The 21,470-nt window shown below is 38.4% G+C and overlaps 1 protein-coding gene across 18 annotated transcripts in view; it reads left to right on the top strand.

Moving 5' to 3' along the window:
* LOC100672653 (synaptotagmin-like protein 2) overlaps positions 1–21,470 on the top strand; it is a 133,257-nt gene that overhangs the window by 107,039 nt on the left and 4,748 nt on the right. For all 18 annotated transcript variants that reach the window (XM_064288792.1, XM_064288784.1, XM_064288791.1 and 15 more), the window contains 5 exons: positions 2,235–2,354; positions 4,207–4,376; positions 5,945–6,047; positions 8,298–8,468; positions 18,486–18,564. In XM_064288792.1, coding sequence (XP_064144862.1) covers positions 2,235–2,354; positions 4,207–4,376; positions 5,945–6,047; positions 8,298–8,468; positions 18,486–18,564 — 643 coding nt within the window. The remainder of the gene's footprint in view (positions 1–2,234; positions 2,355–4,206; positions 4,377–5,944; positions 6,048–8,297; positions 8,469–18,485; positions 18,565–21,470) is intronic.

Below are 21,470 nucleotides of genomic sequence, written 5' to 3'. Positions count from 1 at the left end.
TTCTAAAATCCAACCTTCACTAACTGAACATGATAGATACTGTTTTCTCCATTTTATAAAAAAGGAAAGAGCCTGAGAGAGGTTAAGTAACTTTCCCCAAATCCGCCAGCTACTAAAAAGGGGACCTGGGACTCAGGTCTTTTGACTTAATCTCATGTTCTTGCAGTCAGATAGTTCGTTAGAAGCCTGAACGTTGAGTCAGACATTCCCAGTTCTGACTGCTACTTATTTGCTGTGTAATCATGGACAAGGTCCTTAACCTCTCTGAGCCCGGTTTCCTAGTACCTACCTTGTAAGGTTATGAGTCCATGGGATAGTGCAGGGAAAGCATTATAGCACAGTGCCTGGCACATAGTGAGTACTCAATAAATGTTAGCTGTTAACTATTTGCAGTTTTGGTCTGATTTCTGGTGGTGAAGTAAAAGGCTTCATCTGTATTCTCTTGGTAGGTAGAATGTCAGGAAAGCTGTGAACAGCAAATATGTTATGCTCCCCCGCTTCCTGAGCACCAAATAAATTACACCCCTCTGTCCATTCTTGGACATTGATGAGCCGTATCTGCAAACGTTCAGCTCTTGCATGTGCTTAAGAGCCCACATTACAGTTTGATGTGGAAAGAGTCACTCATCCTTTGAAACTAACTCATTAGCAGGAACCCAGTGGCAGGCACCCCATGGAGTTCCTGTGGTTTTATACCTTTGTAAATCACCTTTGGTCTCCCAATACAGCAGGATTTGGGTGGTCATATGAATGAACCATACAATAATTTGAGAAGCAAATGACAGCAGTTCCTGGTTTTTGTTTTTTTCCACTCCCTTCAGTTTTAACCCACTGTCTCATAGCTCCACACAAAATAAGAGTCCAGATCGTTTGGGTTTATGCATCACAGATGTCAAAATTAAGCCATATCGTTTTACCTTTCGAAGTACATAAGGTTGAAATGGGTATTAAAAGGAAGTAGAGATTAAATCAGGCCTTTTTCCTTTGTTCACTGTCCCTGCGCAGCTTAGCATTGGTTATACTTGATTGCCAACTATGTGAAAAGCATTATTCCAGGTTGACAAAACAGGTTCCTGTTCTTTTAGTAGTTCACTAATGAGACTGATAATACTAGGTAAAATGTAGTACATGCTGTAATAGAGGAAAACGGACTGTAAGCATGTAGGGAGAGAGTGAAACGGAAACACGTTAAAAATGTACACTTTTTTTAATCTTCGAGGGGGAATTATTTTCTCATCCATGTAAGTGATTAATTTTGTTACTCTTTAACCCTTTTTCTTAATCTGCGTCAGAATCGGCATCCATTGTATTGATGCATAATTGCATGGCCCTGGGATATGTTGGCATGAACTAACTACTACATGAAGGTGTTCCCTTAACCACAGTAGCCACCGAACTACCCCATAAGCCCTCCAAACCAAAAGAAGCTCATTCTGAATCATAAATGTTTTTAAACTACTATCCAATAAACTTTAGATCAAATACAATAAAATTTGTTATTGCCACTTCCTTTCTTGTCTCAGGTAAGTATTTCCTGAGACATATTTAAAATATGTATCTTAATGCTTTTTTTTTTGGAATGTGTGAAAATCTGACATGGGTAGACTACTTAATTATTTTATATACTTTCCCATAACAACATAAGATAAGAACAATACCACTACAGAAATATCTAAGGGGTGGCTTAAAATAAACAAAAACATAACCTTTAGTTGAAACAGATCAGACTAGAATTTCTTTTTCCTAGTGTAATAGCATCTCAAGGAAAAGATTTGATTTTTAAGGAAGTTAAGGCTATTTTTTTAAGGCTATGTTAATGAGAGGAATTTGGCATGACTTTTTCTTTTTTGACAGTGAATCTTAGACCTTTTATTGTCTGAGTAAAGTTAATCTCATATATGTTATGAAAGTTTTCCAAGAAACATAAAGATATAATATTAAGAGAGTGATAAGAAGGCTTGCAATAGTGCTGGCCATCTGTAGCACCTTTTGGTGAAAAAATAGCTGTTATTTTGGTAGCTAGCCACTATCCTCCTTAGGTCAGGTCCGAGGCAAAGGCACACCATCCACCCCATCCTGTATCCCATTCGCTGGCAATTATCGCTAGTGTCCATTGACCTTGGGAAATATCAGAGATCAGTGGGATACCAAGATAACATCTTTGCCTAAACAGAGATTCTGACCTTGACTCATTCGGAATTTAAATACTGTCTGTATTATGTGATGTTTTGTAGAGTGATGACAGAGAAACAGATACAGCATCAGAAAGCAGTTACCAGCTCAGCAGACACAAGAAGAGCCCAAGCTCTTTAACCAATCTTAGCAGTTCCTCTGGCATGACATCCTTGTCTTCTGTATGTAAATAAGCGCTTCGTGTTAATCTCTCTCTGCTTTTGTGAACCTTGCTCTGCCATGCTCCTGCTCGCTGTAAAATGACCTGCTATTTCCTGGATTCCAAGGGCATGGGCTTCTTCTCTAATCCACAGTTAGCTTCTAGCTAGCTAACTCTTCCTTTTTTCTCTTCTTCTCTCTTTCTCTTTTTTTTTTTCTTTTGTGTGTGTGTAGAAGGGGTCATATCCATTATAAATGTGTGGTTTTTTTTTTAACTGTACTTCAGAAATAAACTTAAACTGCCAACAAGGTGAACCACTCAATTTTTCTATGCAACAAATGGGGTAACGATAGTAAAATCCTGGCAGTGCAGTGGTTAAGAGCCTGGCTGCTAACCAAACAGTTGGCAGTTTGAATCTACCAGCCGCTCCTTGGAAACCTTATGGGGCAGTTCTACTCTATCCTATTGGGTCACTATGGGTCGGAATTGACTTGATGGCACCGGGTTTCAGTTTATAGTAAAGTCTGCTTATATTAGATATATTTTTATATACTGTTTACACATAAAATTGTACCTCTCTTTAGCAACCCTGATGAATAAAAAATACCAGTTTTCCTAAAAGAACAGGCGAGATGATTCTTTTCCTTATAGAAGGATTTAGAATAAGGTTTTAAAAGGAAAGCTTTCTAAACATAATTGCTCAGACTTAAGAAAATTGGACTTACATAGAACTTCTTGCATAAAATAAGGTAGTTGAGTGTGCATGTAGTGTGTATGTATATACATATGCATACACATACCAAACCAAAACCAAACCCAGTGCCATCGAGTCGATTCTGACTCATAGCGACTCTATCATAGCAACCCTACATATACATACACACATATGTAAATATACCTACATACACTTATCCAGATATTTCTCGGATAATACATATAATACATACTCTGCGGAAACCATGGTGGTGTAGTGGTTAAGTGCTACAGCTGCTAACCAACATGTCGCAGTTCACATCCACCAGGTGCTCCTTGGAAACTCAGTGGGAGAGTTCTACTCCGTCCAATAGGGTTGCTGTGACTTGGAATCCAGTTTGGTTTCTTTTTTTTTTTTTTTTTAAATCTTACCAGGTATGCTAATCAAATGATAAAGCTGGCATTTATCCAACTATTTGTTTTAGAATCTTTACAGGCTTGGCATTTATCCAACTATTTGTTTTAGAATCTTTAATTAAACTGAGTTTCTGCTGATAACAATCTAGTGTCTGCCCTTGGGAAGGCTTTAAACCTGCTTCATCAATCATCCATTTTCTACCCTTTCTAACCTATAAAAGCACATGGCTCGGTAAGCCTTTTCAGTGGATGGGTAACTTAGTAAAATTCCTTTTTAGTGCCTTGGAAGTTTGATAGAACAATGTGTCACTGTGGTCTGTGGTCCTGGGGTTTCTCACATCCTCTGTCTTTGACTTTGAAATACAATCCATGCCTAAAAATGAGGATCTGAATGCCACCTCGCATCAAATCACCTAAATAACTTGGCATTTCACTTTTCATCTCTTCTAAAGGCAAAAAAAATTTTTTTTTTTCTTAAACACTGGTCATGTATATCATGTCAGGTTGTTTGGGGTGATACGCGTTTCCTGCTGTTAGTTGTCCTCAAGTTGATTCCAACTCATAGGGACCCTACAGGACAAAGTAGAACTGCCCCATAAGGTTTCCAAGGAGCAACTGGTGGATATGTCTTTATGCCATATTAAATTAATAGCTTTAATATGCAAGGTAGAGAAGTAATGGCAAGCAAGGATTTTATCCATGATCCTTGTGTTGGGTTCAAGAATGAGACAGCGACAAACTCTGTGTGTTTCTGATACTTTCAGGTGAGTGGCAGTATGATGAGTGTTTATAGTGGAGACTTTGGCAATCTGGAAGTTAAAGGGAATATTCAGTTTGCCATCGACTATGTGGACTCATTGAAGGAGTTGCATGTTTTTGTGGCCCAGTGTAAGGATTTAGCAGCAGCGGATGCGAGAAAACAGCGTTCAGATCCGTAAGTACATTTTAGAGTCACGTACTTTCTCTTAGTTCTCAAACTATTAATCTTGTAAGAATTGGAAGGGAAGAAAGTAATCAAAGGGAGGGTGTGTGACTGTTAAAAGGAATGTTTGAAAAAGAAAAGTTGGGGGAAATGCTGTTTTATTTATTTTATAAATTCATATGCAAACTTATTATAAAAATCACAGAGAAGAACAGAATGTTTCAAGTCAGACAGGACACTTGAGGTCATCTTGTCTAGATTCCTTTGTTTTACAGATGAGGAAACAAGAGCCAGTGGCCTATTTGCCTAACTTCACATAATCAGAGGAAGAATGAGGAATGAAGGCTTGAACCCATGTCTCTTTTCGCAACACTGTCACACTTTCTCTAAAATTAGGGACATATGGAGCTTAAGTAAGGAGCCCTGTGGCACAGTGGTTAAGCATTTGGCTGCTAACCAAAAGTCGGCGGTTTGAATTCTCTAGCCACTCTGTGAGAAAGATGTGGCAATTGGCTTTCATAAAGATTACAGCCTTGGAAACCCCTGTGGGGCAATTCTACTTTGTCTTATAGGGGTGTTATGAGTCGGAATTGACTTGATAGCAACAGATTTCGGTTTTTTTTTCTTTTGGGAGGCATAAGTCATAATGTTTAGTACTGTAGAAATAATTTCGATTCTAGAATGAGGTAGTTTCTATATTTAAATTACATCCTACAGAGGACTTTTAGGGAGAATTACTAGTTCATCTTTTAAATCATAGGCTCGATTGCATTTCAGTCTATTTGCAAAAGTTGAATAATATTTCCCACTGAAGCCCGTGTGGAAATCTGATTCTTAATTATTTGCTGGGATCAGTCCAATCCTTTTTCTGTTATTCTTATTATAAATACAACTGGGCTTAATTGACTGTGGCTTGATGGAAACCCTGGTGGCATAGTGGTTAAGTGCTACGGCTACTAACCAAAGGATTGGCAGTTGGAATCCACCAGGCGCTCCTTGGAAACTCTATGGGGCAGTGCTACTCTGTCCTATAGGGTCGCTATGAGTCGGAATCGACTCGACGGCACTGGGTTTGGTTTGTTTCGGTTTTATGGCTTGATTAGATATAAAAAATTATGGTAAGATTAATTTTTTTTTTCAAAAGACAGCAACAAAAATGTAAAATAAAATTAAAAAATCTGCAGGCACCGAAGCCTTTTGGTAATAGTGAATAAACCAACAGAATTAAGTGCTAGGTTAGAAGTCTTTCCCCTAACCACCCCCTCCCCCACCAAACACACAGCCAAGCACACACACACACGTTAGGTACGCTGTTGATTGTTGGTAGCTGTCCAGTTGTTTGCAACTCACATTTGGTAAAACCAAAGGAAAAGAGGAATTTGGAAAATGTCTTTTAAAATTCTTTGAAGGAATATCAAATGATCAACTCTGCTGAAACCCCTTTAAATGATGGAAACATTTATTACTTACTGCCTTTTTCAGTGTCATGAAATAATTGTTTTTGATGCATTTTTAAAGTAGAGGTAGAAACATCACTTTTATCTCCCCTGACCTTCTTATCTGTTCACTTCTCTTTTCAGATATGTAAAGACCTATTTGTTACCAGACAAAGGCAAAATGGGCAAGAAGAAAACAGTCGTAGTGAAGAAAACCTTGAATCCTGTATATAATGAGATTCTGCGGGTATCTATGAATTCTCTGTATAGGAAAATCAGAAATGGTGACATATACATTTAAATAGCCATGTGTTCTTAGATAGTGTTTTTACAGATAAAGTCAGTTACCAAGAGAGGAGAAGGAAAGTAATAAAAAATTCTGAGACTCTCCTTTGTATGAGGCAATGTACTATGTATGTTGTACACATTATCTCATTTTCTCTCCATAAATAACCCTGCCAGGCAGGCATTATTATCTGCTTCTTACAGATGAGGCAGGTGAAGTTTAGGGCAGCTTGCCCAAGGACGCGCACATGATCAAGTTGAGCACTGCAACCAGAATGATCCTCTAAAAGCACAGTTCATCGCATTTCTTTGTGTAAAACCTTTTGGAATTTCCCTTACTCTTAGGATCAAGTCTGTCCTCCTTAATAGGCATATCAATCCCTTCACGACCTGAGCTTCAGCCTCATTTCTCCCTTGTATTCAAGGCACACTGTATTCCTTTCAGTTCTTTGGAGGAATTATATTTTCTCACACTACTAGGACCTTCTAGTCCGTTAGGTTGGCATATTCTTCCCCACAGCACCTCCTACACAGCCTTAAATGCCTCTTCCTATGAGAGTTTGTCCTTATTCCCTAAATTCCCTTGCTATCTGCTGCCTCAATAACCTTGTTTTGTACTAGGCCCTGTTAACACTCAGCACTTTAAAGTTCTGGTTTAATTGTCTGCCTTCCCACTAAACTGTAAATTCCGTGAAGGCAGGCACCAGCTCTGGGTTGTTTATAAACTGTGCGGCTTTGAGCAAATGACTTAACTACGACACAGACCTGATTAAACGATAAAAGGAGTTAATATATGTGAAGTGGTTAGCGCACATTAAACGTTTAATAAGTGTTGGCTATTAGCTATTATTGTTGTAATCCTGATTCTTAGTAGTGTCTGAAATATCATAACCCAAAAACCCAGTGCCGTCGAGTCGATTCCGACTCATAGCGACCCTAAAGGACAGAGTAGAACTGCCCCATAAAAATATAGGTACTCACAAAATGTTCATTGGAGGGTTGAATGGATGGACAGGTGAATGGAAACTATACCTGACTCAAATACCCATTTTCTTCCCCTCCCAACCCCCTCACCTGCCACCAAATGGCATCCTACTACTTTAGTCACAAGTAACATACCATACAAAACTAACAGTATTAAAAAGTACTGTTCATTCCCTCTTTCTAAGAATTCTGTCCAAGTATTTGATTATCCTCTGGGAAAGGAAGAAACAGTTAAATTAGCTCTTTGTTATCCATGGATGAATTAACCATCATGTGAAATTTCTGTAGTAAGTTTTGAATCACAGTTTGACTGTTACATACCCCAGCACCCTACTATTTCTAGGTCAGCTACTTCAACCCTATACTTAGGAAAAGCCAGCTAAATGGTAAACTCAGAGAAAGGCAAGTCAGCTATAACCAAAAAGGGCATTCATATAGAACATTTTAAAGCCAAATACCAAAAAAAACAAACCCATTGACGTTGAGTTAATTCCAACTCATTGCAACCGTGTAGGACAGAGTAGAACTACCCCATAGGGTTTCCAAGGCTGTAAATCTTTACAGAAGCAGACTGCCACATCTTTCTCCCACGGAGCAGCTGGTGGGTTTGAACCACTGACTGGTTAGCAACTGAGTGTGCTTTAATCGCTGTACAACTAGGGCTCCTGTAAAGCCAAATAGAGATTATTTTTGGATCAGAAGTACTATTATCCCTTCCATGATTATATATAATCAAGGATTGACCACATTTTAGATGAAAAATGGTTAGGATGCCAAATCTTTTCCACTTGACCATATAAAGCAGGAAAAACAAGTATGTGGTTTTTGAGAAAGAAACTTATCCTTAAGTTGAAAACAGAGCATTGGGTTAAACTTGTATTTTTAGACTGAATTTAATTGTTTTTATATATAATTAGAACTGAAAACATTCAGGAAAAATTGAGTAATTGTTTTTTGCTTTTAGAGAGCTATTACCAACTATGATATTTGAGCTATGGTTTGCTTTTCCAGAGAAGGAAAGGAAATCAGCTTTTGTGAAAGATGGGTTTCAGCTCTTTGAAACAATGTACTTGCAGAATAAGATGACTTTGCAGTCTTTTTCAGACTTGAAGCCTAGCAGATGAGAAAATCTGATCTACACAGATGATTTTTCTCTTTCATCTCTATGTCATAACTCTGGCATGAAGTAAAAGTATTCATGATTTTAATTTTCTTCTTTGAACTGCAGTACAAAATTGAAAAGCAAATCTTAAAGACACAGAAACTGAACATATCTGTTTGGCATCGGGATACATTTAAACGCAATAGTTTCCTAGGGGAGGTGGAACTTGATTTGGAAGCCTGGGACTGGGACAACAAACAGAATAAACAGTTGAAGTGGTACCCTCTGAGACGGAAGGTAAGCTCTGAGTGTGTTGGCTGGTGATTGGTTGGTTGGATGGTTGCTTTGGGGCCTCGTGTGTAAAAGCTACTATAAGATTGCATTTTAACTCAGTGTGCTGATTCACGGATTGGGATCATTTTTAACTAGGGTTGGACTTATTTACCTTATTCATTTACTAAAGAAAGGCTGAAAGAGATTACATCATTTAACGCAGATGTTTCAGAGACCTCAGAAAGATCATTTAAAGGATTAAATACGTTGAAATTTGAGACTTACTTTTAGCTCAGTAAATGGTCATATTTTGACAAACGTTACATGTGTCATTTGAAAAGAAAGTGTATTTTGTGGTAGTTGGATGCAGTGTTCTATATCAACTAAGTCAAGTTGGTGAATAATTTTGCTTAAGTCTTCTGTATCCTTATTAATTTTATGTCTGTGTATACTTATTAAAAGAGGTATGATTGTGGGATTTGTCTTTTTCTCCTTTTAGTTTTGTTATTTTTGCTTTATTTTTTATTTTGAGGTTGCCTAATTAAGTATATGGAAACCCTGGCGGTGTAGTGGTTAAGTGCTACGGCTGCTAACCAAAAGGTCAGCAGTTCAAATCCACCAGGTGCTCCTTGGAAACTCTATGGGACAGTTCTACCCTGACCTATAGGGTCATTATGAGTCTTAATTGACTCGACAGCAATGGGTTTGGTTCAATGGGTGTAATTAAGTATATAGAAATTTAGAATTGCTGTATTTTCCTGATGGATTGACCATTTTAACATTTTGAAACATCCCTTTTTATCTCTAGTAATGCTTTTTGCTTTAAAGTCTACTTTGCCTGTATTAGTAGTATACCTCTATCAGCTTCCTTTTGGTTAGAATTTTGTTTCTATCCTTTGATATTCAATCTTTTAAAAAGTTAAGGTATGTTTCATGTACGTAACAGTTCAGATTTTTTTCCAGTCTTGTCTTTTCATTGGGTTATTTATTCCATTTATATTTAATATAATTATTGACATATTTGAGTTTAAAACTGCCATCTTAATATTTGTCCAATTTTCATAATTATCTCTTGAGATTAATCAGATACTTTATTATTTCATTTTTCCCTCTATTAATATGTCATTTTTAGTTTCTTTTTCCTTTAGTGATTACCCTAGAGATTACAAATGCATCCTTGATTTATAAGTGTAATATAAATTAGAACTTTTACTACTTCCGAGACAATAAAAGGAATCCAAAGCGTTTTAACTTCGTTTGCCCCTCCTCCCACCTTTTGTGCTATTGTTAGTAATGTATTTTAATTGCACATATATTTTAAGTAAAGACATCATTATTACTGTTTTATACAATCAGTGTTTATTTAGGTTTAACTACCTATTTATCTTTCTGTTGCTCTTAATTATTTCCCATATATATGGAGTTATTTCTTCTGCTTGAATGCCTTTCTCTAGTTTTCATGCATATCTGCTGGCAACAAATTTTCTCAGGTTTTCTTGGTATCATAACATCTCTTTTAACCTTCATTTTTTAAAGGACTTTTTGCTACGCTGCTAGGTTGGCAATTATTTCTTTCAACATTTTGAAAATGTTCTATTATATTCAGATTTTTATTATTTCTGTTGGTAAGTCAACTTTTTACCTTATTTTTGTGCCTTTGAAGTTTATATGACTTTTTCTCAGATTTTAGAATTTGTTTCTGGTCTTCAATTTTCAGCAGCTTTTCCAGTAACGGGCCTATGACTGATTAGTTTTTCATAGTACGCACCCTGTTTGGGGTTCAGGGAGCTTCTTGAACCTGTGTCTTGGTGTGTTTAATCAACTTGGAAAATTCTTTGGCAATTATTTCTTCAAGTATTGCTTTTGCCCCCACTGTTTTTCTCTTCTCACCTGGACTTTCCAGTTATATGTATGTTCTACCTTTTCACCCTGTCCTATATGTCTCTTATGCTCTATTCTGTATTTTCTGGGTTTTTTTCACCTATGTATACTTCAGTCTGGCTTTTTTTTTTTCCCTCACAAACCTATCTTTTATTTCAATAATTTTCGTATCAGTTTTGTCTAATCTGCCGTTAAACTCTTTACAGGTTCTCAATTATTGTATTTTTTTTGGATTTCAATTTTCATTTGAATCTTCTTTATAGATTCCATTTCTCTGCTAAAATTTTCCATCTTAACATTATCCTTTTTTTAATTTTCATTGTGCTTTAAGTGAAAGTTTACAAGTAAAGTCAGTTTCTCATACAAAAATTTATATACTCCTAGTTGTTCTCCCCGTAATGAGACAGCTCGCTCCTTCCCTCCACTCTCTGTTTTTGTGTCCATACCTTCAGCTCTGCCTTCTCATTTCCTTTCCAGATAGGAGATGCCAACATAGTCTCAAGTGTCTCCTTGCTCCAAGAAGCTTGTTCTTCCCCAGCATCTTTTTCTATTCCATTGTCTGGTCCAATCCCTGTCTGAAGAGTTGGCTTCAGGAATGGTTCCTGTCCTGGGCCAACAGAAGGTCTGGGGGCCATGACCACCGGGGTCCTTCTAGACTCATTCAGACCATTAAGTCTGGTCTTTTTACGAGAATTTGGAGTCTGCATCCCACTACTCTCCTGCTCCCTCAGGGGTTCTCTGTTGTGTTCCCTGTCAGGGCAGTCATCAGTTGTAGCCAGGCTCCATCTAGTTCTTCTGGTCTCAGGCTGATGTAGTCTCTGGTTTATGTGGCCCTTTCTGTCTCTTGGGCTTGTAATTACCGTGTGTCCTTGGTGTTCTTCATTCTCCTTTTCTCCAGGTGGGTTGAGACCAATTGATGCACCTTAGACGGCCACTTGCTAGCGTTTAAGACCCCAGACACCCCTCTACAAAGTGGGATGCAGAATGTTTTCTTAATAGATTTTATTATGCCAATTGACTTAGTTGTCTCCTGAAACCATGGTCCCCAACACCCACCCCTGCTACACGGGCCTTCGAAGCATTCAGTTTATTCAGGAAACTTCATTGCTTTTGGTTTAAGTCCAGTTGTGCTGATCTCCCCTGTATTGTGTGTTGTCTTTCCCTTCACCTAAAGTAGTTCTTAATCTACTATCTAATTAGTGAATACCCCCTCCCTCCTTCCCTCCCTCCCCCCTCTCATAACCATCAAAGAATGTTTTCTTCTCTGTTTAAACTATTTCTTGAGTTCTTATAGTAGTGGTCTTATACAATATTTGTCCTTTTGCAACTGACTAATTTCACTCAGCATAATGCCTTCCAGGTTCCTCCATGTTATGAAATGTTTCACAGATGCATCACTGTTCTTTATCAATGCATAATATTCCATTGTGTGAATATACTATAATTTATTTATCCATTCATCCATTGATGGACACCTTGGTTGCTTCCATATTTTTGCTATTGTAAACAGTGCTGCCATAAACATGGGTGTGCATATATCTGTTCGTGTAAAGGCTCTTATTTCTCTAGGATATATTCCAAGGAGTGGGATTGCTGGATTGTATGGTAGTTCTATTTCTGGCTTTTTAAGGAAGCGCCAAATCCATTTCCAAAGTGGCTGTACCATTTTACATTCTGACAAGCAGTGTATAAGTTTTCCAGCCTCTCCACAACCTCTCCAACATTTATTATTTTGAGTCTTTTGGATTAATGCCAGCCTTGTTGGAGTGAGATGAAATCTCATTGTAGTTTTAATTTGCATTTTCCTAATGGCTAATGATTGTGAGCATTTCTTCATGTATCTGTTAGCTACCTGAATGTCTTCTTTAGTGATGTGTCTGTTCGTATCTTTTGCCCATTTTTTAATTGGGTTCTTTGTCTTTTTTGTAGTTGAGTTTTTGCAGTGTCATGTAGATTTTAGAGATCAGACGCTGATTGGAAATGTCATAGCTAAAAACTTTTTCCCAGCCTGTAGGTAATCTTTTTACTCTTGGTGAAGTCTTTGGATGAGCATAGATGTTTGACTTTTAGGAGCTCCCAGTTATCTAGTTTTCTTCTGCATTGTTAGTAATGTTTTGTATACTGTTTATGCCAGGTATTAGGGCTCCTAATCCTGTCCCTATTTTTTCTTCCATAATCTTTATCGTTTTAGATTTTATATTTAGGTCTTTGATCCATTTTGAGTTCATTTTTGTGCATGGTGTGAGGTATGGGTCTTGTTTCATTTTTTGCAAATAGATATCCAGTTATGCCAGCACCATTTGTTAACAAGACTGTCTTTTGCCCGTTTAACTGATTTGGAGCTTTGTTAAATATTAACTGCTCATATGTGGATGGATTTATATCTGGATTCTCAATTCTGTTCCATTGATCTATGTATCTGTTGTACAAGTACCAGGCTGTTTTGACTACTGTGGCAGTATAATAGGTTCTAAAATCAGGTAGAGTGAGGCCTCCCACTTTGTTCTTCTTCTTTTTTTTTTACTTATCCGGGGCCTCTTTCCCTTCCATATGAAGTTGGTGATTTGTTTCTCCAACTCATTAAAAAATGTCGTTGGAATTTGGATCAGAATTGCGTTAAATCTATAGATTGCTTTTGGTAGAACAGACATTTTTACAATGTTAAGTCTTCCTATCCATGAGCAAGGTATGTTTTTCCACTTATGTAAGTCTCTTGGTTTCTTGCAGAACTGTTTTGTAGTTTTCTTTGTATAAGTCTTTTACGTCTCTGGTAAGATTTATTCCTAAGTGTTTTATCTTCTTGGGGGCTACTGTAAATGGTGTTGATTTGGTGATTTTCTTTTTGATGTTCTTTTTGTTGGTGTAGAGGAATCCAACTGATTTTTATATGTTTATCTTGTATCCTGATACTCTGCTGAACTTTTCTATTAGTTTCAGTAGTTTTCTTGAGGATTCCTTAGGGTTTTCTGTGTATAAGATCATGTCATCTGCAAATAGAGATACTTTAACTTCTTCCTTGTCAATCTGGATGCCCTTTATTTCTTTATCTAGCCTAATTGCTCTGGCTAAGACCTCCAGCAGAATGTAGAATAAGAGCTATGATAAAGGGCATCCTTGTCTGGTATACCGATCTCAATGGGAATGCTTTCAAGCTCTCTCCTTTTAGGATGTTGTTGGCTATTGGCATTGTATAAATGCCCTTGATTATGTTGAGGAATTTTCCTTCTATTCCTATTTTGCTGAGAGTTTTTATCATGAATGGGTGTTGAACTTTGTCAAATGCCTTTTCTGCATCAATTGATGATATCATGTGATTCTTATCTTTTGTTTTATTTGTATGATGGATTACATTAATTGTTTTTCTAATGTTGAACCATCTCTGCACACCTGGTGTGAATCCCACTTGGTCATGGTGAATGATTTTTTTGATATGTTGTTGAATTCTATTGGCTAGAATTTTGTTGAGGATTTTTGCATCTAAGTTCATGAGGGATATAGGTCTATAATTTTCTTTTTTTGTGGTGTCTTTTTTTTTTTTTTTTTTACCTGGTTTTGGTATCAGGGATATGCTGGCTTTTTATAACGAGTTTGGGAGTATTCCGTCCTTTTCTACGCTCTGAAATACCTTTAGTAGTAGTGGTGTTAACTCTTCTCTGAAAGTCTGGTAGAGCTCTGCGGTGAAGCCGTCCAGGCCAGGGCTTTTTTTGTGGGGGGAGTTTTTTGATTACCTTTTCAATCTCTTCTGTTGTTATGGGTCTATTTAGTTGTTTTACCTCTGTTTGTGTTAGTTTAGGTAGGCAGTGTGTTTCTAGGAATTCATCCATTTCTTCTAGGCTTTCAATTTTGTTAGAGTACAATTTTTCATAGCAATCTGCTATGATTCTTTTAATTTCAGTTGGGTCAATTGTAATATCGTCCATCTCATTTCTTATTTGGGTTATTTGCTTCCTCTCCTGTTTTTCTTTTGTCAGTTTGGCCAATGGTTTATCAATTTTGTTGATTTTTTTTCAAAGAATCAGCTTTTGGTCTAGTTAATTCTTTCAGTTGTTTTTCCGTTTTCTGTTTCATTTAGTTCTGCTCTAATTTTTATTATTTGCCTTCTTCTGGTGCCTGAGGGCTTCTTTTGTTGCTCCCTTTCTATTTGTTCAAGTTGTAGGAATAATTCTTTGATTTTGGCCCTTTCTTCTTTTTGTATGTGTGCATTTATGGATAAATTGACCTCTGAGCACTGCTTTTGCTGTGTCTCAAAGGTTCTGGTAGGAAGTGTTTTCATTCTCATTTGATTCTATGAATTTCTGTATTCCATCCTTAATTTCTTCAAATATATTGGTACTAAGTGATTTATTTTCAAGTTCACCAATTCTGCCTTCTACTTGCTCAATTCTGCTCCTCTGACTTTCTATTGAGTTGTCTAATTCTGTAATTTTATTGTTAATCTTCTGAATTTCTGATTGCTATCTGTCTTTGGATTGTTCCAGCCTATTAAATTTTTCATTATGTTCCTGAGTAACCTTTTTAATTTCTTCAACTGATTTATCTGTGTGTTCCTTGGCTTGTTCTGCATATTGCCTGGTTTCCTTCCTGATGTCTTGAAGGGTTCTGTATATTAATCTTTTGTGTTCTGCCTCCAGTAAGTCCAGGAAGGCACTTTCATCTAGAAGATCCCTTGATTCTTTGTTTTGAGAGCTTATTGAGGTGATCATGGTCTTTTTCTTTATGTGACTTGACATTGACTCTTGTCTCTGAGCCATCTATAAGGTATTGTTTTAGTTTATTTCATGTTTGCTTACTGTATCGTAGCTTCTTGCTTTGTTTTGGTATGCCCAAACGGGTTGCTTGAGTGAGCTAGCTTGATTATTTTCACCTTTAGAGCTTTGATGTCCTGTTCCCAGATGTCTAGAGTTGTTATCAGGTATATCAGTCTAGGAGTCCATTCACTTTTCTTGTACAGGTAGCTGATCATCAAGCGTGTGGTACAGGCTCTGTCCTACAGTCTTAGAGGGGCAGGGGTGATTGGTGTAGGTACCAGTATCTGGTTGCAACAGGGGGTCACACTCTGAACAAGGCAGGGAGCTGAGAATCGTCTCCCAAGTGTCTCTGAGGAAGGCGTGTCTCTCTTCCCTAGAGCGTACAGGTGGGTGGGTTCTGCAGACGGCCCATGGGTACCCAGTGTTTTTGGTTGTAAGGACTGAGAGGTATCAGTTATCCTTGGACCCCTGTTGCAGGTGGCTGGGTGACCTGGGTGGAGCCACCAGTCCTTAGGCCCCTGATGTGGGTAGATGAGGACCCTGTTTAATAGGCAAAGTGGTGTCAAACATCAAACACCCACCTCTCCACCGCACAGCTGAAGCAGTTGTAGTCAGTCAACAAGGGCCTATTCTCCTGAAATAGGCCCACACAGGTCCACGCAGAGGGGAAAGGTACTCAAAGTCCATGGACTGTTTATGCCTGGATAGGGAGCCACTTCTGTCCTGACCTCCCCCAGTTAGTGGAGCTGGCAAATTCTCTTCCCCTCAATTGAGAATTTTTTCCTTCTCTAGGGCCTGAAGGATGGCTGTAGGCACTCAACAGGGCCTGTCTCAGGCCCAGGGAAATCAATAGCTGCTGAAGCCGGCTTGGGAGTGGTGGGCGTATGCAGTACTTAGCTTTTGCTGAGAGTGCCATTCTTCTCTGGTTCTGGAGGTATGCAGGCTGTGTGTCTGAATGCTTCTCCCTGAGGAAACTGTGGTAGAATGCTAGTATCAGCCCTGTCAGCACACCGCAGTCACTCCCAGGAATGGTGCCTGATGGCTTCTGGTGATTCAGGTCCAGTAACTCCTCTCTGCTTCTGAACCGTCTCTTCCTCCCCCTGGCCCTCAGTTCATTTTCTCACCTTGCCCTTGATGTTCAGGGCTCCTAGCTTGTCATAAATCTACTCGTTTCACTTGTTTTTTCAGGTCTTTGTTACAAGAGGGCTTGCTGGAAGTGTCTATCTATTCTGCCATCTTGACCCTGCCTCCATCTTAACACTATCTTAATGAATGTATTAATCAAAGTTATTTAAAGTGGATAGCTGAAAACTCCAATATCTTAAACACCTGTTAGTGTCTCATCTATTTTTTTTAATCTTAGTTTGGTCATTTGATATCGTCATTTTCTATTGTACACTGAACATTACATATGAAAAGTTTTAGGGATCACTTGAGGAAGTTTGCTTTTGTTTCTGACAGACAGAGTAGGGACGGACCACCTTAATCTACTCTGGGAATGAGCTGACTTGATGCTGGGGTTTAATTTTCATGTTGTCTGGCCTAGTTCTTGCTTGCCTATATTCCTAGGCTGTGCCTTTCAGGGGTTCCAGTGGAAAGCCTAGGTAAGTAGTTCTCAAATTTTAGTACACATCCAGATCACCTGAAGGATTTGTTAAAACACAGATTGCTAGGCCCTATCCCCAAAGGTTCTGATTCAGTAAGGTATGGGCCCAAGAAATTGCATTTTTAACAAATTCTTAGTTAATGGTGACGCTGCTGGCTTAGGGACCACACTTTGAAAACCACTGGTCTAGGGTTGTTTTCCAAGGCCAGTCTTCCTTGATAGATCCTAGCCTCGTTTTTGTCTCCCCAGCCCCATGAGACTGCCAGAGCTCTGCTTACCTTCTCAGACTCTTTCTGCTAGGCTTTTCATACTCTCAGTTTGGCACTAGTTACAAATCCGTTAATGCCTTGGAATGAAAAGTACAAAATGTCAAGCTCCAGGATCTTGTCCATTTAAGTTCTGTCTGTCTTGGTAATTCTTTAACACCTCAAGTAGATTTTTTAATCCGTCTTTTGTTATTGTTCTTAGTGTGAAGTTAAGGTTGGTGTGATCCAAGCTAGTCCATTATAGCTGAAAGTGATAAATACGAAAAATAAACTCAAACTATTATTTAGCATCTACAATCAACATTTCCACTAAAAATAAATGGTTCAACATTGCATCACAATCACTTGAGGCCTTTATTTCTAGCCCTACCCATGACTTGGTGAATATGAATTCCTCTGAAGATGCCGAACTGTCTTGTTTTTAAGTAGCTCCCCTTATATGTTTTTATGCATTACCATGTTTCAGAAATAAGGACCTAAAGGACCAGAATTTGAAAATAAAACCATCTCTCTTATACTTGGAAATAACAGATACACATTTTAAAATTACTGTTCAGCTCTTTTATTCTTGCACAATTCTATTCTTTGGTCTAAAATAATCAGATTAATACAGCTTTGAAAATATGAGATTTGACTTTTTTGTTTCATACCATCCTATACTATTCTTACTCCTTCAAAGAGAGAGAATAAACATAAATTGTTTTTAGGTGTCATAAAGGATAAGGAACCCATAAAGGATAAGGAAGGACACTATACAATGATTAAAAGGTCAATTTTTTTTTTTATACTAAGAGGACATAACCATAATAAATATATATGCAGGGCTCTAAAATATATAAAACAAACTCTAGCAGCATTGAAAAGAGACGGTTCCACAATAATAGTAGGGGACTTTAACACACCACTTTTGGTGAAGGACAGAAAATCTAGAAACAAACTCAACAAAGATACAGAAGATCTAAATGCCACAATCAGCTAACTTGACCTCGTAGACATACACAAAACACTCCACCCAACAGCAGCAAAATATACATTCTTTCCCAACTCACTGAATGTTTTCCAGAATAGACCACATTTTAGGCCACAAAACAAGCCTCAACAAAATCCAAAACATTGAAATAATACAAAGCATTTTATCTGATCGCAATGCCATAAAAGTAGAAATCAAAAACAAGAATAGCGCAGAAAAAAATCAAATACGCGGAACCTTGCTTAAAAACCAGTGAGTAATAGAAACTGTCTTATGTACTCGCATGCCAGATAACAGAATGACTAACCAAACATATGTGTTTTTGTAAAGACTAAAGCATCCCAGGATACTTCTCCCATCTCCAAAAAAAGCCATTCTGACTTCTTCATCAGCTTTGAGACTAAAGACCTTGCAGTGTTTTCTGGGTACCCTGCAAGGTTTTCCAAGATGCACAGCATTGCTTTCTCAGATCTAAACAGCAACAGTCTATTCATCCAGAGCGCTCCAACAGAGTACCAAGAGGGTGACCAGTGAGTACCTCATACTTGCTAACTTTCATTCGTTTTTCAGACTGCTCCAGTTGCCGTTGAGGCAGAAAACAGAGGTGAAATGAAGTTAGCCCTCCAGTATGTTCCAGAACCAAGCCCTGGTATGTAAAGATTTTCTGTCCAGATTCATGGCCTTTCCTTCTCTCTCCCTCCTCCAGGGATTTCTCTGGATTCTGTTGTACAGTGAAACCTGTGAAAGCCGGAACTTGCCGTGACTACTTTGTTTTTCCAGGTCTCTCAAGTTTCCTGCCTTTGTCAGGGTGCAGTCTTACCACTTTTCTATCATTATTAGTGGAAAATATTTGAGTTTTCCCTTTCTGACAGGCTTTTGCTTTACATAGGTCCCAGCTTTCTCAGGTTTTATTGTATTTCCGAAGATGAAGTCCCAAACAAACTTCTAACTTAGTAATTGTAGAGATCAAATGAGTCCATTCACAGTTGTAAACTAGAAAATTCTCAATTTTTAAGTTTAACTTTCACTTCACTCTCCAAAAAATTTGTATCTGCACAATGTGAATGGCCTTTGCTATGTTCAGAATTTGGACCTTTTGATAATGCTGTCATGAGAATAGCACCTGACTGTTCTTTTTCACAGGTGGGAATTAGAAGAATTCATGTTATTGTTGTTGTTGTTAGGTGCCGTCGAGTCAGTTCCAACTCATAGCGATCCTGTGTACAACAGAATGAAACACTGCCGACCATCCTCACAGTCGTTGCTATGCTTGAGCCTATCGTTACAGTCACTGTGTCACTCTACCTTGTTGAGGGTCTTCCTCTTTTTGCCCCCCTACTTTACCAAGCATGATGTCTTTCTCTAGAGACTGAGCTTCCTGATAACATGTCCAAAGTATGTGAGACATAGTCTTGCCATTCTTACTTCTAAGGACCATTCTGGTTGTACTTCTTCCAAGATGGATTTGTTCATTCTTTTGGCACTACATGATATATTCAGTATTCTTCAACAACAACAGAGTTCAAAGTCTTCCTTATTAATTGTCCAGTTTTCACATGCATATGAGGTGATTGAAAATACCCTGACTTGGGTCAGGTGCACTTTAGTCCTCAGGGTGACATCTTTGCTTTTCAACACTTTATAGAAGTCTTTTGCAGCAGATTTGCCCAGTGCAATGTATCTTTTGAGTTCTTGACTGCTGCTTCCATGGGTGTTGATTGTGGATCCAAGTAAAATGAAATCCTTGACGACTTAAATTAATTATTCATAGAAAGCCCCTAATAAATTAGTGCTCATTAGTCCTGCATTCTCAGGATCTCACTAGGAGATAACGCCTAATTCTTCAGGATTACTAATTCCATCCTTGACATTAGGGACATTAAGGTGTCTGGTCTTTTCAGTCCAGTCAATGAGTAGGAGACTGGCAAGAAATGAATGCTAGCTCCTCTTTCATTTCCCAAGCCAAGTTCTCCAAGTTACTCTTAAACATTTGTAAGAATGCAGTGGCTAATATCTGGGATTACAAACTCAGATACTTTCAGGAACTAGACAGTAAGGCTAGTGGGATGGAAGAAATAATGGATGTTGAGGGCAGTGACTGAACCATAGAACCCACTGTTGTCGAGTCGATTCCGACTCATAGTGACCGAATAGGACAGAGTAGAACTGACCCAGAGGGTTTCCAAGGTTGTAAATCTTTATGGAAGCAGACTGCCACATATTTCTCCTGTGGAGAGGCTGGTGGGGTTTGAAGTGTTGACCTTTTGGTTAGCTGCTGAGTGCTTAACCACTGTGCCATGAGGACTCCTTGAACTAGAGAAAGGCATTCTAATTGGAGGGCAAGTAAAATATATCTTTAGGCCAAATTTTCAGCCAGATTACCATCATGTGACTTTTGGATCCACCTAAAAAGTAGATTCTTTTGCATGTAATTTTCATCCCACTACTTATTTTTTTTTTACTTATGATCAAAAGTACCCCTGGTGGTGCAATGGTTAAGTGCTCAGCTGCTAACTGAGAGGTCAGCGGTTCAACGTAGTAGTGAGTCTGCAGGAGAAAAGACCTGGCAATCTCCTCCCATAAAGATTTCAGCATTGGAAACCCTGTAAGGCAGTTCTACTCTATCCTATAGAGTCACTCTGACTCAGAACTGACTCGATGGCACACAACACCGACAGTGCTCACAATCAAAGGAGTAAGTGTTAAAACAGTTAAGCCCTCTAGCTGCTAACCTAAAGGTTGGCCATTGGAACCCACCTCACGGCTCTATGGGAGAATAACCTGGCCATCTGTTGCCATAAGGATAACAGCCTAGAAAACTCTATGGGGTAGTTCTACCCTGTCACATGGGGTCACTATGAGTGGAAAGTTGACTCAACAGCACCTAACAACTACGACAACTTATGATCAACAGGCATAGAAATTGTGCCAAGCCATTTTTTCATTGTCCCCACTGTCTTTTCTTGGTGTTAGGCATAGAGTTGTGATAGGTGAGTTGTGTGTTGTGTTGTGCATTGTGATAGGTTCCACCTCCTCTGAGTTTTTTGCTCCTCTTGTTCCTTTTCCCTGAAATGGCTTCCTGTTCTCAACCTATCCAAGTCTCAGCTGAAGTCCAGTCTCCTCCATAAAGCTTTTCCTAATTATAGTGGCTCTCACTGATCACCTTTTTCTTCTAAAACATAATGGTAATAATGTGGCATTTAATTCCATATTACGTTGTATTGGTTTTGTCTGAATTACTCTCTCCAGCTTAACTGTTAATGTTTCCCAAGGATATATATTATTTCTTGTATTCCTTGTATATTCAGTAACATTCCTAGCCTAGGGCAGAGTACAGAATAAATGCTCATTAAATACTGATTGGATGACTAATTGTGCTAACCCATCCAGAGAAAAATCTGGTAGTGTTCTTCTATCCATGTGCACCTGTGTTAGTTATCTAGTACTGCTGTAACAGAAATACCACAAGTGGATGGCTTTAACAAACAGAAATTAATTTTCTTACAGTTTAGGAGGCTAGAAGTTTGCATTCAGGGCGCTGGCTATAGGGGAAGC

The sequence above is a fragment of the Loxodonta africana genome, chromosome 7 (assembly GCF_030014295.1).
Source record: "Loxodonta africana isolate mLoxAfr1 chromosome 7, mLoxAfr1.hap2, whole genome shotgun sequence".
In the NCBI taxonomy this organism is placed as follows: Eukaryota; Metazoa; Chordata; class Mammalia; order Proboscidea; family Elephantidae; genus Loxodonta; species Loxodonta africana.
The sequence above is the reverse complement of the archived record's forward strand: the minus strand, read 5'-3'. Positions and strand labels throughout refer to the sequence as shown.